Here is a 16,176-nt window from a genome sequence, read left to right on the forward strand (position 1 = left end):
TATATTGTTTGTCCGTGATATCTGAGGAACAGATGAGGAGTTGAATTTTATTATAATTAAGTTCAAGAATCTGTAATGAGCTTTGAGTAATAATTCTTGCATTGCAGAAATCTACAAGTTTTAGATCCCAGTTGCAGATTATACATAAACTGCATCATATTCTAAAGGCTTATGTCCATCTTAATAAGTAAAAAAAAAAAAAAAAAAAAAAAAATTTATTTCCACAATCTGAAAATGACTTTGTGAATACTGAAAATTCTAGAAAAAGTGTTCTGGTTATCGGTGAAATTTAAGTGAACAATTGTTTTATATGTTTCTACATGGCAGAAATTAATGTTAATGAATAAGCAAAGAAGACAGTGATGTAATTCTCAAAAAAATGACAGAAATTAGTGTATAATGGCCTGAAAGACACTGATAACATACTTGTCTATTGATTCTCTCATACCACTGAGAAGGGCCTTTCGAAACCAATCACAGCGCGATGCAATGATCACACAATGAGCTTTTATAATATGAGATTCAACTTCTTCTTCTGGAGTGGAATGATTTACAGGCTGGCCTTGTGTATGATCAATGACAGAATCGGTAACATCTAAAAATTAAAAAAAGTCTAAATTACTGAACTGAAATAAATAAATAAAAATAAATAAAATTTTTCATAAAATGATTTATTTGAGATCTAAATTTATAAATTGACTGTTCACAGTAATTTTCCCAAGACATAAATGGTTCTCTTCTAGTTTACTGACTAGGAGAAAACGAGATTTAAAGATTTCTTTATACCAAATTTTACTTTTTTTAATGGGAAGAATGTCAATACCAGAATGTTGTAGTATTCAGGAAAAATCTCAGCTTTTGGACCTTTATAATCATTTACCCCCAAACAGGGGAAGATGAAAACCCAGGTAGTACCAGAAAACGTCTGCACACATGTGATTAGTGTGCAATATTTTATAGATTTTTGAAGCCGAATTGCTTAAATAGTAGAATTTTAAGACTGGACGCCAAAATCCTCCCTGCTTCTTTGATAGTTGAAGAAATTGTTTTTTAACTTCTTGGTATCGACTGAACCAAAAAAACTGCATAAGTGTACTATATAATTACTTTTCTTCAGCTTCTCTGATGTCTGTAATATTCATTATGTACAAATGAGCAAGAAGATTATGGTTTTGAGTACTATAGCTTTAGAAGAAAAGGAAAGTGGTCCAATTTTACAGTCTTCCAAGGTATCAATGTTCTTGTATATAAGTTCATGGACTTTTAATTTTGTCTTCTCTGCATTAATATTTAATCCACAAAAAATACCAAAAAAGATTTCATATACATTTTTTTTTTTGGTATTTTTACAAAATACTAAATAAGATGTGTATGAAATCATTATCCTTCAAAAGAGCCACGACGTCATTGGCATATTATTATTATTACCCCAAGACCTCGTGGAGTCAGACTCATCTGGGAGGTCCTTTTATCACACACACACAGCTCATCGTACCATGTCTTAAACACACTCAAACTTCGTGCAGACACCACACTCTCAGGCAAGACATTCCAATCATTCACAACTCTGCATAAAAAAAACCTGCTTCTCGCATTCCTACTCACATCCTCTTTATACAGTTTCCAGGGATGACCTCTGGTTCTCCCGCTATTTTATGAAGAACTTCTCCAGCATTGATCCTATAACCACCCCTTACCAACTTGTAAGTCTCTATCATATAAAAGATGTGTATGAAATCATTATCCTTCAAAGAGCCACTACATCATCGGCATATTATTATTATTATTATTACCCCAAGACATCATGGAGTCAAGACTCATCTGGGAGGTCCTTTTATCACACACACTCTTCCTCCTGTCCACCAGACTCTGCAAATTACATCTTCTCATTGATTCCTCATACTCGACATTCCAGAGGTCAGAAACTACCTTAGTCAGTTACCTCTTGGACCCTTTCCAACATCTCTTCATCCTTCTGAAAACCAGGTGACCAAATCTGAGCACAATAGTCCATGTGTCTAATCAAAGCCTCATACAACGGAACAAGAATCTCCCTACTTCTACACGTCAGTGTCCTCTGCATCATTCCCAGAAGCCTTTGTGTTGTCTTCACAATTTTGGCTATGTGTTCCCTAAATTTCAGATCCTTATCCACTATCATCCCCAGATCTCTTATTTCCTCCACCTCCAATAATATATTTTCACCAAGCATAAATTCTGTATCCCATCTTTGTTTTCCAAATTTTAAAACCTTACATTTTGCAACATTGAACTCACATCCCCATTTCCAAGCCCAATCACTCATTTTATTCAAGACTTCTTGTAAGGCCACAACATCTTCACTAATCTTCATGGTTCATCCCAACTTTTCATCATCTTCAACTTGCAAACAACTGAATATCTCCATCGAAATCTTCACCAATATCATTAATATACAAGATAAATAGTAATGGTACTAAAACAGATCCCTGAGGCACTCCATTAGTGACGTTCCTTTTCCTGGATATCGCTCCCCCAGACACAACTTGTTGATACCTATCAGATAGCCAGTCTCCAATCCAATGCACTAGTCTAATATCCAACCACATCTGCTCTAGTTTGACTGTCAACTTATCATGAGGTACTCTATCAAAAGCCTTTGTGAAATCCAAGTATATTACTGTGTATCCTTCTCCTCTGTCCAAGGAAGCAGTCACTTTAATTGTAATAAGTAGATTACTAAAACATGACCTCCCTTTAGCAAATCCATGCTGTCCATCAAAGATAATACCATTGTTGTCAACCCAACTCTGGATTCTAGTTCTCACAAGCTTCTCCAACAACTTAACCACAACACCTGACACACAGATAAGCCTACAGTTTGATGCTTGAGTTCGATCACCTCCTTTATGAAGTGGCACAATCTTGCCTTCCTTCCACTTCTTAGGAACTTGACCAAGTGTACAAGACTCTTATTAAAAAAATATGTCAAGGCAGGTGTCAACTCCCTGGCACAATTCTTCAGGATACGTGATGATATATTATCAAATCTCACAGCCTTATCAACATCTAGTTTACTCAACTTCCCATACACCTCTTGCTCACTTATAGTCAGTCTCTCCTCCCCATCATCAACTGCTCTCAATCTCTCCATGAAGTCACATTCACAAGATTGAAAGACCTTTATGAACTGCTTATTAAGTATCTCCACCACACATTCTGCAACAGCTGTCTTTATACCATTTTCTCCAATAGAAAATCAATGTAATCCTTCCATAATTATTCTTTCTTTTACTGGCTACATATCGAAAGAACTCCTGAGGATCCTTTTTGGCTTCATTTGCTAACTGCTGTTTCATACCTCTCTTTAGCTACCCTCACCAACCAAGTCACCCTCCTTGCCTGATCTTTGTAGACCTCATGGAATTAGTTATTTCCACTTCTCTTATACTGCCTCCACAATGCCCTTTTTCCCTGTATTGCATGCTTAATCTCTTTATTCATCCATCTCACACCTACCTTATTTAACCTTCTCACCCTTGGAATACATTTAGATATTGCATCTACTAAACCGTTTTTGAAAATCCCCCAAGCTGCATTGATCTCTTTTCCAGCTAACTCCTCATTCCATGCTACACCTGCAAGCTGTCTCCTGAGCTCTTCATAATCACCCCCCCCCCTTGTAGTTCCACATATACCCTTTTCTCACAGAGGTCCTTGCACTGCTGGCAACCACCCAGGTAATCACCTCATGGTCGCTCTCACCAATTGGTGGATGATTTGACACCTCATTTATAATTACATCCTCTGATGAGATGACCAAATCCAAGATCCTCAATCCTCATGTGCTCTCTATTACATACTGTCTGAGGTAGTTATCCCTCAAAAACTCAAGAAACTCATTTTCTTTACTTCCAGTTGCTATCTCATCATTCCAGTCTATATTGCCATAATTAAAATCGCCCATTATGATCACCCTTTTCTTATTTGCTTGGCTAATTTGATTATATATTTCATTATCACCACCATCCACATTACCTGGTCTATAACAACATCCAACCAAGTATTTGATTCCATTCACCTCTATCTCACACCATACTGCTTCAAAACCATTGCTACTATTACTCTCTTGCATCTCTACTTTGTATGAACATAACTCTTTCTCTATCATCAATAGTACTCCCCTCCCTTTTTACCCCTTCTGTCCTCACAAAACACATCATACCGATACATTTCTATTCCTGTCAGATGTCGTCCTCTTCCAACCATGTCTCACTTATTCCGACAATCTTTCAGTGAACAGATGCAATTAGTACAACCATTTCATTTGCCTTGTTTCTTATACTTATAGCATTTGTATACAAACACAACAGCTCATTTTAGGATCTATAGCTAGTTCCACATTTACCACTCACTCGATGTGATCTTCCATGCTCGACTGGGCCATTTCCCTTTCTGCCCATTCATTCTAGACATGCTAATACCTTATTTTCCTTCATAGTTGAAGGAACTGTTATTCTTCACACAGCACATGTATTGTTGACTTCCTGTAAGAAAGGTTCAAACGCCAGTGTAAAGGGCAATGGACTAAGAGGGCAACCTTGACTCCTTTTTGAATTTTGACTGGGTATGACAGGAACCCATTTAACTAGGAGGTGGGTAATTGAACTAGAATAGGCTCATTTAATAATAGATAACAGTTTTTACCCACACCAGTTTGCTGGAGGATGTTGAACATTATCAAATACTTGAGTAAGATCTACTTATAGCACTGCCATTGGCTGCTTTTTCGTATTAACTAAGCTGAGTAGATCACTTAGCAAAAACACATTAAATTCTACTGCTCGGTCTGCAACTCCATACACCTCTGTGCTTTATTTATGTATCTCATTCCCATTTTGAGCATGTTATTGATAATGCAGAAAAATATCTAATAGTCAGTATTAGATAGAGGAATAGGCTCTGTCATTGATTAAGGTATGATCTATATTGTTTTGGAATGAGGATGGTATGACTTGCCACAAATTCACTTGGCATGTATTCTGATGGGAGAAAAAGAATTAAACAGTATAACTAGAATGGGCAGAATAAAATTCCAGGCCTCACAGTAAAGTTCTATCCCTAGAACATCAGCTTCTAGGGAATTTCTTGTCAGGCATTCTTTATAGGTTGTGGTAACTTCAAATGCTGTAATGGGTCTGTGACGCCCATCTTGGGTTTGAACAGAAAGGCCATTAATGTTCCAAGAGTTATAATTTCCAACAGCACTATTGTCTTCAAACAGATTTTTGTAGTATTTTTGAAAGGAGTCATGGATGTCTTGAGTGGTAGACGTCTTCTCCATCAAAGCAATTTGAGTGATAGTCCTTTCTTTGCAAAATTTAATCAATTGTCTCTTGAAGAATGCAGCTGAAGGGCTATCTGCTAAGTGCACAGTATTCTTATTTTAAAATTTCTTTCTTCTATGTTAATATTTCTAATGACGATGCTACATTCTGTACCACTGTGCGGGTTGCTACAAATCAGCTTTACTCTTCATACAGGTCTTTCAACTTTTTTCTTTTGAAAAAAGCATGTTCCTTTCCCCATTCAATCTTAATCTGTATTACTGCCTGTTTGAATTTTAACCACACATCCCAATTCCAGATAACATTATTCCAATTTGAACAGAGCTTCTGGAATTTGGTTGAAAAGATCAACAGAAAATTTGGTGGAAGTCTCCATGATTCAGAAGTGATCTTTATTCGTTCCATGCAGCAGAATTTAAGCAGAACTGGATTATGATCTGACATGTTGATGTCAAGATGTTTTATCTGAATTATCCTATTTATAAGGGAAGAAGAGATATAAATTTGTTCAAGATGGGTACCAATAACTTGATTCATGTACGTGTATACTAGGATTGCGAATCTTGCATATATCTGCTAAATAAACATTGTCGCAACATGTTTTTATCTGTGCTTATCCCACTTTTCCACTCCTGGGAGTGTCCTCCTATTCTGTCTAATGTAAGGTTTTTCAATTCAATTCCAGTCTGCAGCTGCTAGATGTAGTGTGCACCATATAAATATATCTCCAATTTCTGGAAGAATTTTTGAAGAAAAGTGATCCATTGGATGGATCATTCTATTCTCTCAAGATTCTCTCTCTCTTCTGCATCCCTTTCAATATTACAGAATGATCCAAGGAGGGAGGCAAAAATAAGTACTCCCACTCCAGCCCTGTTAAATCTTTCAATTCTACAATAAGAAAGAAGTGGATATCGATCTCTTAAAGTTTTTATATCTTTATAACTGCAGAAGTATGTTTCTTGGAGAAACAAAAACCTGATATTATGGTGTAGCATAAGTTTCCATATAGTTTCTCATTTAATTTGCCTGTGGAATCTTCATACATTTAATGAGGCTATGCAGAAAGGAGATGCTATGATTAATGAAGTGTCACTGGTAAGTATTTAACTTCTAAATTATTATGATTATTATTATTAGTGTGGATGTGTGTGGAGTGGATGTGCAAAATCAGGGAAACTAGAACTATTAAGGATGGGAGGAAGTGGATATGCAGACATCAGTGAGGCAGTTGAGTGTAAGAATGTATATAATGTGTCCGAGCCAGTACGAAGGATAAGAAATCAGAATGGGATAGTTAGTATAAAGCATCAAGATAGGGATGGGAAAAATGGACCTCTGCATTTCATGTATGCTAATGGAAGGAGTATTAGAAACAAGAAGGAAGAATTTTTGGCCTTGGTTGGCTCTTCCTGGCCACAGGTTATTGGCATTAGTGAGATATGGCTGACAGAATGTGATATAGTTAGTGAGATAGAATGTGGTAGGGTATAGTGTGTTCAGGAGGGACAGAGAGAATAAAATGGGGGAAAGAGTGTTATTGATGATAGCTGATGAACTGCAGCCAAGGAGAATAGAAGTTGTATTGCAGGATAGTGAAAAGAGCTCATTTGAGGCTATTTGGTGTGAGATTGAGACTAATGGAACAAAATGTACAGTTGGGTGCTGCTATAAACCAGGTGATGGAATAGATGGTGGAGATCGTATGCATAGACAAATTGATGAAATGAGTGGAAGGAGGGTAATTATAATGGGGGATTTCATCTATGGTAACAATGATTGGAAGGAGAAGAGGGCACATGTGAGGAAGGAACTGGATTTTATTCAGTTTCTAAGGGATAACTATCTGAGACAGCATGTAATGGAAACTATTGGAATTTGAGAATGCTTGACCTAGTAATAGCATCTGAGAATTTGACTGTAATGAATATGACCATGTTGCCACCTATTCATGAGAGTGATCATAGGGTCTTCACATGTGGAATTATTGTGCTGGCAAGTATGACAAGCTTAGGAGATTGCTTGTTTCAGTGCCATGGCATGTACAACTGCAAGGGCAGGATGTTAATAGGGCATGGGAAGTGGTCAAGGTGCATTTGCAGGAGGTTATGGCTACCAGTATATCTAGAGTTCGAATAGTAAATCAAGTAGGGGTTAAATGGATGAATAACACCATTAAGCTTGAGCTGCAAAAAAAGAAACAACTGTGGAGAGAATTTAAGGAGAATGGTGACCAGCAGGCACATGAATGGTATAAAGTGCAGGCCAGATGGGTAACGAGTGTGGTTAGAAAAAGCAAAAGCGGATTATGAAAGGAAATTAGCCATGCAAGCTAAAGAGAATCCCAAACAGTTCTTTCAATACGCTGCAAGTAAAAGAGAAACTGTACACGTTAGATTGATTTTAAGGAATGCCAATGGTAGGGAGGTCACTGAATCAGTCGATATAGTGGAATTACTGAGTGAGCACTTTGCAAGAGTAAGATAAAATCCCCTCACTAACTTAAGCATCTCTATCATATCACTTCTTTTCCTCGTATCCAACAAACTCTGCAATCTGCATTTCTTCAAAATATCCAGCATTCCAGAGTCCTGATATTGTTTTAATCATTCATTTCTGGACCCTCTCCAATATTTCCATGTCACAACAAAAACTAGGTGACCAAATCTAAGCACAACAGTCCAAGTGTCATCTGACCAGTGCTTTATACAGTAGCACAACAACCTCCTTATCCCTACATTTTAGAGTACTACTTATTATAGCAGCACAATGATTGGGCAGTCTTCGCAACACTTGTAATATGCCTTCTAAACTTCAGTCTACTGTTACCATCAACTCTTAAATCTCAAATCTCATCCACTGCTTGCAGTACAGCACCAGCATAGCCTTATATTTCTGCACTCTAAAATGAACAACTTGCACATGTTAATATTAAAACTTCATCCCCACTGTTTTGTCCTGGTCAAAGGTTTATTGAAATTTTCCTGAAGAGAATTAACACTGGCAGTGCTACTTATAATTCTCCCCAACTTTGCATAATCAGCAAACAACTGAAGATCCCTAGTCAGTCTACATGATATATTATTATTACCTCACACCTCCAGGGAGTCCAAAGACTCATCGGGGGAGGGCACCAACTCTACAGCTCTCTGTCTCCACCAACTACAACGAACTGCAACTACCATTATCTACACCAACACCATCTACCACCCACTACCACTAGTATTTTCACAGACAATCACAAACATCCATGCCCACGCCAGGATTCGAACCCACAGCCTTTTGGCTGGAGAACAGATATATTAACCACTTAGCCAACCAGGCCAGCATATCATATACAATATTATTCAAGAAAAAAATTGAAAGAATCTGAAATCAATAACCAATCTTTAGAGACTCTGCAGGAAGCGATGAAGAAAACATTGAATGATTAAGCCAGTGGAGGCATGTGATGAAGTTGGTCGCATGGATAAAAAAATTCAAACTTCATAGTGAACTCAGGTTAAAAAGGAGTCTCCTTGAAGTGAATAAATAATATCAAACACTCTTGGGAAGCAACCTATATGGAATATAACAAAAAATGTAAAAAGTATGTGTAAATAACATGAAACAAAAGTTATGGAGAAACTGATAAAAATGCAGAAGATAAATATCATGTGCTGGTGGCAAAATGTACCGGAGACTAGAGACTACTGACAGAAAAGAAAGATATTCAGAATATCTGGAATAATTACTTTGAAAGATGTAAAAAAAAGAAGAAAGATTATTAAATGAGATATGCAGTGGTAGAACTGTGGTAAAAAAAAAAATACTCAACAGAATTGCAATTAGGACCACATTTCGTGTTTTGGGTAGTTTTTACTACCTCAGTTATTGAATATAGATGCAGTAGATAATATTCAACCAGAAATGAATAAATATGGAAGTTTATAGTGGCTACTCTATATAGTTCAGAAGGTCAAATTCTAGATCTGGAGTTAACCATGAAGTACCCATCAGTTAAAAGAGAAATAACACTGATTGCAAGATTTAGAGAAATCTTGCAATCAGTTTCACTAGTGTTATTTTATAAAATTTACTTGAGAAGAGGTTAACAAAAATTATGGAGGGAGAAAACAGGGGGAAGAACAAGCTGGCTCCAGGCAACATATGCCAGCTGTTTCAGATTTTCACTTTAAAACAGAGCTGAAAAATCATGGGAATAAAACAAGGATTTGTACTTATGCTTTATACATCTGGAAAAGGGCATACAACAAGATGGTGCCAAGAGAAAAGCTATTCAAAACACTATAATTATATGTGGAAATTATACAGAGCAACGTGCAGTCTATACTTAAGTTTTAAGTCAGAATATAATTGTAGGTTACAACTGAATGAATACAGGAAGATAGGGTGATATAAACTCGTGTGAGGAAAAGGGTGTAAACTACCACCTGATGATGATGTATTCCTAAATACACAGCTTGGAAAGAAGTCAGTAGACATCATAGTGTGAGGAACAAACAGCCATGGCACCCACCTTAATATAGGACTTACTTTTGCTGCAATGACTGTAACAATTCTACGGGGCACAATTTCCACAAGAGTAGAATAGTGATCAATAAGCATTTGGACCATTCTTCCTGTAGGCATGTAATGAGGTCCTGAACTGTTTTGGGGCAGACATCAATGCTCCAATTCATCTCAAAGATGTTCAGCAGGATTGAGATCAGGGCTATGAAGAGGTCAGTCAAGTGTGGTGACATTTGTGTCCACAAACCATGCAGTTACAACAGCAGCCTTATGACATGGTGCAGTGTCTTACTGAAAAAGACAATAGTCATTCCATAGAAAGGCCATGAATCAGGAAACATTGCATTGTTCAACATGCTCAGAGTTCAAGGTTGTGGCATCAGAAACAGAGGTCTGAAGCCAAACCAGGAAAAACGGAGCCATACTGTCACACCACCACCTCCAAATTTCATAGATGGAGTTATGTACTCTGGTAAGAAAGGTTCTCTAGGCATCTGCTCATTAGAGGGTGTATGTGATTTTTCACTCCATAACACATCTTTCCAAGCTTCCACATTCCACTGTACATGACAGTGCATGTTGGTTTGGGTAATGTAGGACTTGCATATTGCAGTCCTACGACGGAAATCCCTGTTCTGAGCCTCGGTTCTGAATGTTTTATTGCAGCTTCATATGCCAGTCAATGCCTACTGCATTCAACGTGTCAGCTGATGAATGATGGTTTTTACATATTATCCTTTATAGCTAGTAGAATTATGTTCTCCATGTCAGGGGACTAGCGTGACGATGGAATAGTTCAGTGGTAGGGCTACTACCTTAAGGCTTCTGAACTAGCCTTCTTCCGAATTTAAACCCATAGGAGGAATAAGGTATATTGAAGGGGGAAAGAGTAGATTATAGAGGAATTATAGTAAGATTTATAGAAAGGGCATAGTTGTAAGGCCAAAAATGAAAAGACCACATGGTCCTCGAGTACTCAAATAGCATAGGGGTCATAAAATAAGAAGAGTTGGCTGATAAGGCCTTATAGGAAAGATTAAAGTAGGTGGATCTTCCTCAAAGTAGTAGTAGGAGAGAAAAGATCCAGCTAGGGGGGGTCCATGGGAGTGCTGCTTCCATTACAATCAAGATGATTGCCCCTTATGGCTCTGTTGGTCCACGAGTCTTTATTCAGTATATTCGGACCATCCCACCATATACACACACACACACACACACACACACACACACGGTGGGCTCCCCTATCCACCACCCAGGGGATGCGCTCTCTAGGGGTTACAGGGTCCCCAGAGAGCTATCATATACGAGAAAGATAAACCAAGGGGTCCGACAGGGATGTCCCCTCTCAGCAACTCTTTTTAATATCTACTTAAATGAAATAATAATAAAATGGAATAAAAATTTACATCAAGGAATTAAACTTTCTTCTACAGTAAACTTAAACACTCTCCTCTTTGCCGACGACCAAATAATAATTACAAATTCTGAAGATAAACTACAGAAAGCTATTTTAGATCTAAATGAGATATCCAAAGATTATGGTATGATAATATCAACAGAAAAATCAAAAACTATGGCCTTTCAAGGACAAGATCCAGCAAGAACAAAAATAGTAAGAGATAACAAGATCTTAGAACAGGTGAATTCATTTAATTACCTAGGATGTATGATCGCATATGAAAATAAAAAAGATATAAACGTAAAAATTCCAAAATATTTAATAATAACAGGTGTAATTAACTCTATATTTAAACCAAACCTAGTTCAAAAACAAACCAGACTAAAAGTATACAATACATTAGCCCTACCAGTCTTAATGTATGAAAGCGAAATCTGGACAATAAAACAAAAAGACAAACAAAGATTAACAACAGCATTAATGAAGTTTATGAGAAAAACTGCAAAGTATACCCTATTTGATCACAAAAGAAACGAAGAAATTATGAAAGAATTAAACCAAGAACCAGTAATAGAAAAAATTAAAAAATATAAACATAAATGGATGGAACACGTTCAAAGAATGAAAACAGAAAGATTACCAAAACAAGCCTTAAAGTACAAGCCATTAGGAAAAAGAAAACCAGGACGTCCTCTTAAATGATTGAATGATGAATTCTAAGGCTGGACCAGGCCATGCTAGGCCTAAATCCTTGATATGCATGATGATGATGATCCTTTATAGCACTCTATGGTCACTTTCGGTGAGTGTAGTGGATCGTCCACTGTGGGCAGTACTTACAGTTGACTTCGTGCACTTCCAAATCTCAGTATGGAATGGTATCACCGAATGTTGACCTGTGATGGCTCAATTTATCAATATTTGCTGAACAGATAGGCCTGCAACATAACATCCTATCACAATGCCTCCTTCAAACTCTGTTAGTTCCCTTCTCACAGCCCATTTCATCTGGACACATTAGGCTCAATGCACCTTGTCCATGGGGGGGGGGGGTCTGTTGACTTCTTTAACTAAATTGAGTGCTGTAATAAATTATCGATAAAAACAAGCAGGAACACAGAAAATATCAATTCCATTGTTAATGGAGAACCAATAGAACAAGCAAAATATTTCAGTTATTTAAGCACATTTTTATAGAAAATAGCATATTTAATTTTGGAAACAAATAACAGTATAAGCAAGTTGGTATGGTGAGGGATAATTTATTTATTTTTATTATTATTATTTTTTTATGTTGAGCCCATGCACGAGAGGTTGGTTGATCATCCTATAGTACATTAGCGCTATATATGGATAGTGTGTTGGGAAAGGAGGAGCTTGTTTGCATTTGATTTAAAAGACTGTATATTATATTCTGTGGGAAATACAATGGGGAAAGACCATTCCACAATACAGTAGCTACAAGGATGAAGGAAGAGAAAAAGAAACTTGTTCTGTGGGTTTCGAGGTACACTGTGAAGGGATGTTAAGTAACAGTTGCACATGTTCCGATGAGCTTAGTACTAAGTGAGGGAATTACTGATGCTATTTCAGATGAACATTTCTCATAGAAATATTTGTAGAATATACATATTACAGAAACCAAACATCTGTGTGAAAGTAGGAGGAGTGAGTTGGTAGGAGATTGGTCATTAATAAGTCTGATTGCTCTCCTCTGTATTGAGTCAAACATTTTGAGGGAGCTTTTAGGGGCCCCATCCTATATGTGAGAGCAGTAATCAATAACTGGGTGGATTTGTGATTTGTATAAGTTTAACAGCTGTTCAGGGATGAAGTAATGTCTTGAGTGAAAGAGAGAGCCTAGCTTTTTTTGAAGCTGAGGATGCAACGGTTGTGATGTGTTTATGCCAGGAGAGGCTTGATGTCAGGGTAATTCCAAGAAAATAAATCTCAAATTGTCTGGAAATTTGGGTATTGTCAAAAATAATACTGGAACAAATGGTTGGTTTTTTAATGAGAAATAAGATGGAACTGAGTTTTATTTGTATTAAAATTGAAGAGGTTATCTGTATCTGAACTCCATTGGAGAATGGCTTGGCGATCAGAATTGACAGCAGTGGTTGTTAATGTTCTGTAGATTGAGGTGAGTTATGTAGAGTAAGGTTTATCAAATGAAAGAGAGGAGCGAGAGGAGCACGATGTGCTGTCATCTACAAAACTGTGTATTGGGTTGGAGGTCAACTGAAGTAGATCATTGATATATAGCAGGAAGCGGATTGGTGAGAGGATAAGGAACCATCCACCATCACACATAGTGAAAACATCACACATAGAGAGAAAAACACTTCAATGTGACACCAAAAGTCACACTGACGTTTAACTTCAATGAGATTAGCACAAATAATTCATACCAAAATGAGTTTCATTTACTATAGATGCCCTCTTTGGTTGGAAAATTCTGGGTTCCAAATAGTGAGTTAGCAAGTCTTATGCAGAGATGTGTGTGTGGGTGGGTGGGAGATGGGGAGGATGCTTGAAAACTCAGGTTTTTTTTGTGACTCCCTTCAAACAAACCAGACCTGTGAATACACAGCTCACATATATACTGGCCCTTATGGGATGTAGGCAGAGTGACATGCAGGATGCATTAATTCACTGTGATCCCTAACTGAGGAACTCTACATGTCCTAAGGATAGATGGGTTGAAGAAAAATAATTCATACCAAAAGCACCAGTAGATCACCAGTGAGGAAATAAATAATTCAGAATTTTAATTATTTAATAAATAATTAAAACCAATAACAGCAAGTGCAGTATGCTAAAAAGAATTAAATCAATATATAATAAATAATTTCTGATATTTACATAGGATGAGAATCTCCCAAACTTTTGGAAGAGCAAGGCAGTCATTCTGTTTTTAAATTAAGCAGGTGTGTAACAGGGTTTCAGAACTTTCTCTGAAAAGATGTGTACATTTAAAATATGGAGAAGGCAACTCTGTTCCAAAAGATGCTGTTTGATCTTAAAACCATGTTTTCCAAAACTACACTTTTAGTAAGAGACCAAACATTTGAAATTTAATATTATGAGGTTTCATATTATGAGCAGAATATAGATCTTGCTCAACAGATTGAAGAGGAGTTTGGGGTAACTCCTCATTTCACTAGTGCTACCATCTCCCTTCGTGATGTATGGTGCGATGAGAGTTACAAAGACTTGACTTCTATAGGCATCACTTCGGCAGACATTAAAATTTTGTCGCTTAGAGTTTTGCAGGGCACACTGGTGGCTTCTAGTATATCTTGTACCGGCATGGGATAGATCTTGATGCATTTTGGCTTTGGCTTTCTGGCCTATTTGGACAAAGGCACTGGCCTTTGCTCTAGTAGCCTATAGTATGTAGCACTGCATTTCAGTACGAAGATTTATAAAATAAAATATTCAACATAGTACTAATGTTTGCTAATTTTTTTTTCCAACAGAACAATTTGACTGTCCAAAATATGTTAGATTACATTCACATGGAATGTGGTGAACAACAGACTGAAACAGAAGCAAAAGTTTGTCTTCTGCAGTTAGAAAGAGTTTAGAAATTTTGTTGATAAGATAATTTGTATCAGTGAAACTTCAAAATTCTACCTATGGGTTCAGAAATACCAGAAATGTGTGGGATTGGAACTGTCCATTTTATTACAATATCCTTGGGTGTAGGAATGCAGAAGTCTATTAACTGTTCAGTGCAATAAGGGTTCTAGCCATTTGACTCCATTAAAGTTTTGATAGAGAAAAGCTCTTGCTGAAAGGGTAGTGAAGAAGATTGTTTGCTTAGGGTTTTATGGTGCAAGGATTATAGTGCCCTGTAAAGATCATAGTAATATCCAAGAAAACAACAAAAGCATAAACAGATATAGATCACCATCATTAGTGTTCTGTCTCTCTTGACAGATCCAATGGTATGTCTCAGCAGATTCTCTTCCTCCAATTTCCTCCTTTATTTCTTGATATCCTCTTGTGCCCATTATATCATCAAGCATCATTAGTCGTCTCCTTCCTCTTGGTCGCTTTCCTTGAATTTTCCCTTCTATCATTCTAACATCTGCCTTTTATAAAATGGTGTATAAAAGGCAGATGTTAAAAGGTTTATGAAAAAGAAGTGCAAAATATTTCATAAAACACAGATAAAACTAACTAGGTGTGAAAGGTCTATGCACCAAAACAACATTGAATAAATAAAAAAAAAAATGTAAACTATATATGTATAATTCACATTTCTGATTACAGAAATCTTAATGATTTCTGTAAGATTTAAAAACAAAAGAGACACTTGGTGAGTATGTTAAAAATCTGCCTGAGTGTATTGGCGCTAAAACAGATTATGAATATGGCTAAAATAGTGACTCAGCTCAATGTCAAAATGCGTGCAGTCAATTAAAATATGACTGATTGTTAATCTGGTACTGCAGACTTCATACATAATCATATAAGCACTCCTTAGTAAGAAATAGTGTGAGAGATGATGATGATCAATGTGGACCTGAGTAAGAACAACTCCCTTTTTACATACCCTGCACACACTAGACTAGACTACCACAATTCCAGGCTTGATAGATAGAGCTTATTACTGGTATCTCTAGTCCATGATGAATGTCACTGGGATAACAGTTAGTGCTGATGATCTGCTTATAATCAGTGTAGGGTATAGGCAGATGGTGAGAGCTTGATAAACAAGCTGACCTAGCAGCAGCCTTGTTTCTCCTTAATTCTGATATATCTTGGAATACCACAGAAGCAAACATACAAATGTAGCTTCTATAACCAAGAGAATACATGTGAGACAAGAGAGAGTCTGGGATGTTTATAGCCTTCCACATTACCAGGTCCATAACATCCTGTTAAACATTTCATTCTATCTACCTCCACTTCACACCCCATATTGGG

General features: G+C 36.9%; 1 protein-coding gene across 1 annotated transcript in view; it reads right to left on the reverse strand.

The window, feature by feature from the left end:
• LOC150102843 (uncharacterized) overlaps nucleotides 1–16,176 on the reverse strand; it is an 836,492-nt gene that overhangs the window by 302,910 nt on the left and 517,406 nt on the right. Inside the window, exon 17 of the mRNA XM_090397955.1 lies at nucleotides 427–595. Within this exon, the coding sequence (XP_090254081.1) occupies nucleotides 427–595 (169 nt within the window). The remainder of the gene's footprint in view (nucleotides 1–426; nucleotides 596–16,176) is intronic.

The sequence above is a fragment of the Typopeltis vanoorti genome, chromosome 9, assembly GCF_054136105.1.
Source record: "Typopeltis vanoorti isolate ZY-2024b chromosome 9, IOZ_Tvanoo_1.0, whole genome shotgun sequence".
Taxonomy (NCBI): Eukaryota; Metazoa; Arthropoda; class Arachnida; order Uropygi; family Thelyphonidae; genus Typopeltis; species Typopeltis vanoorti.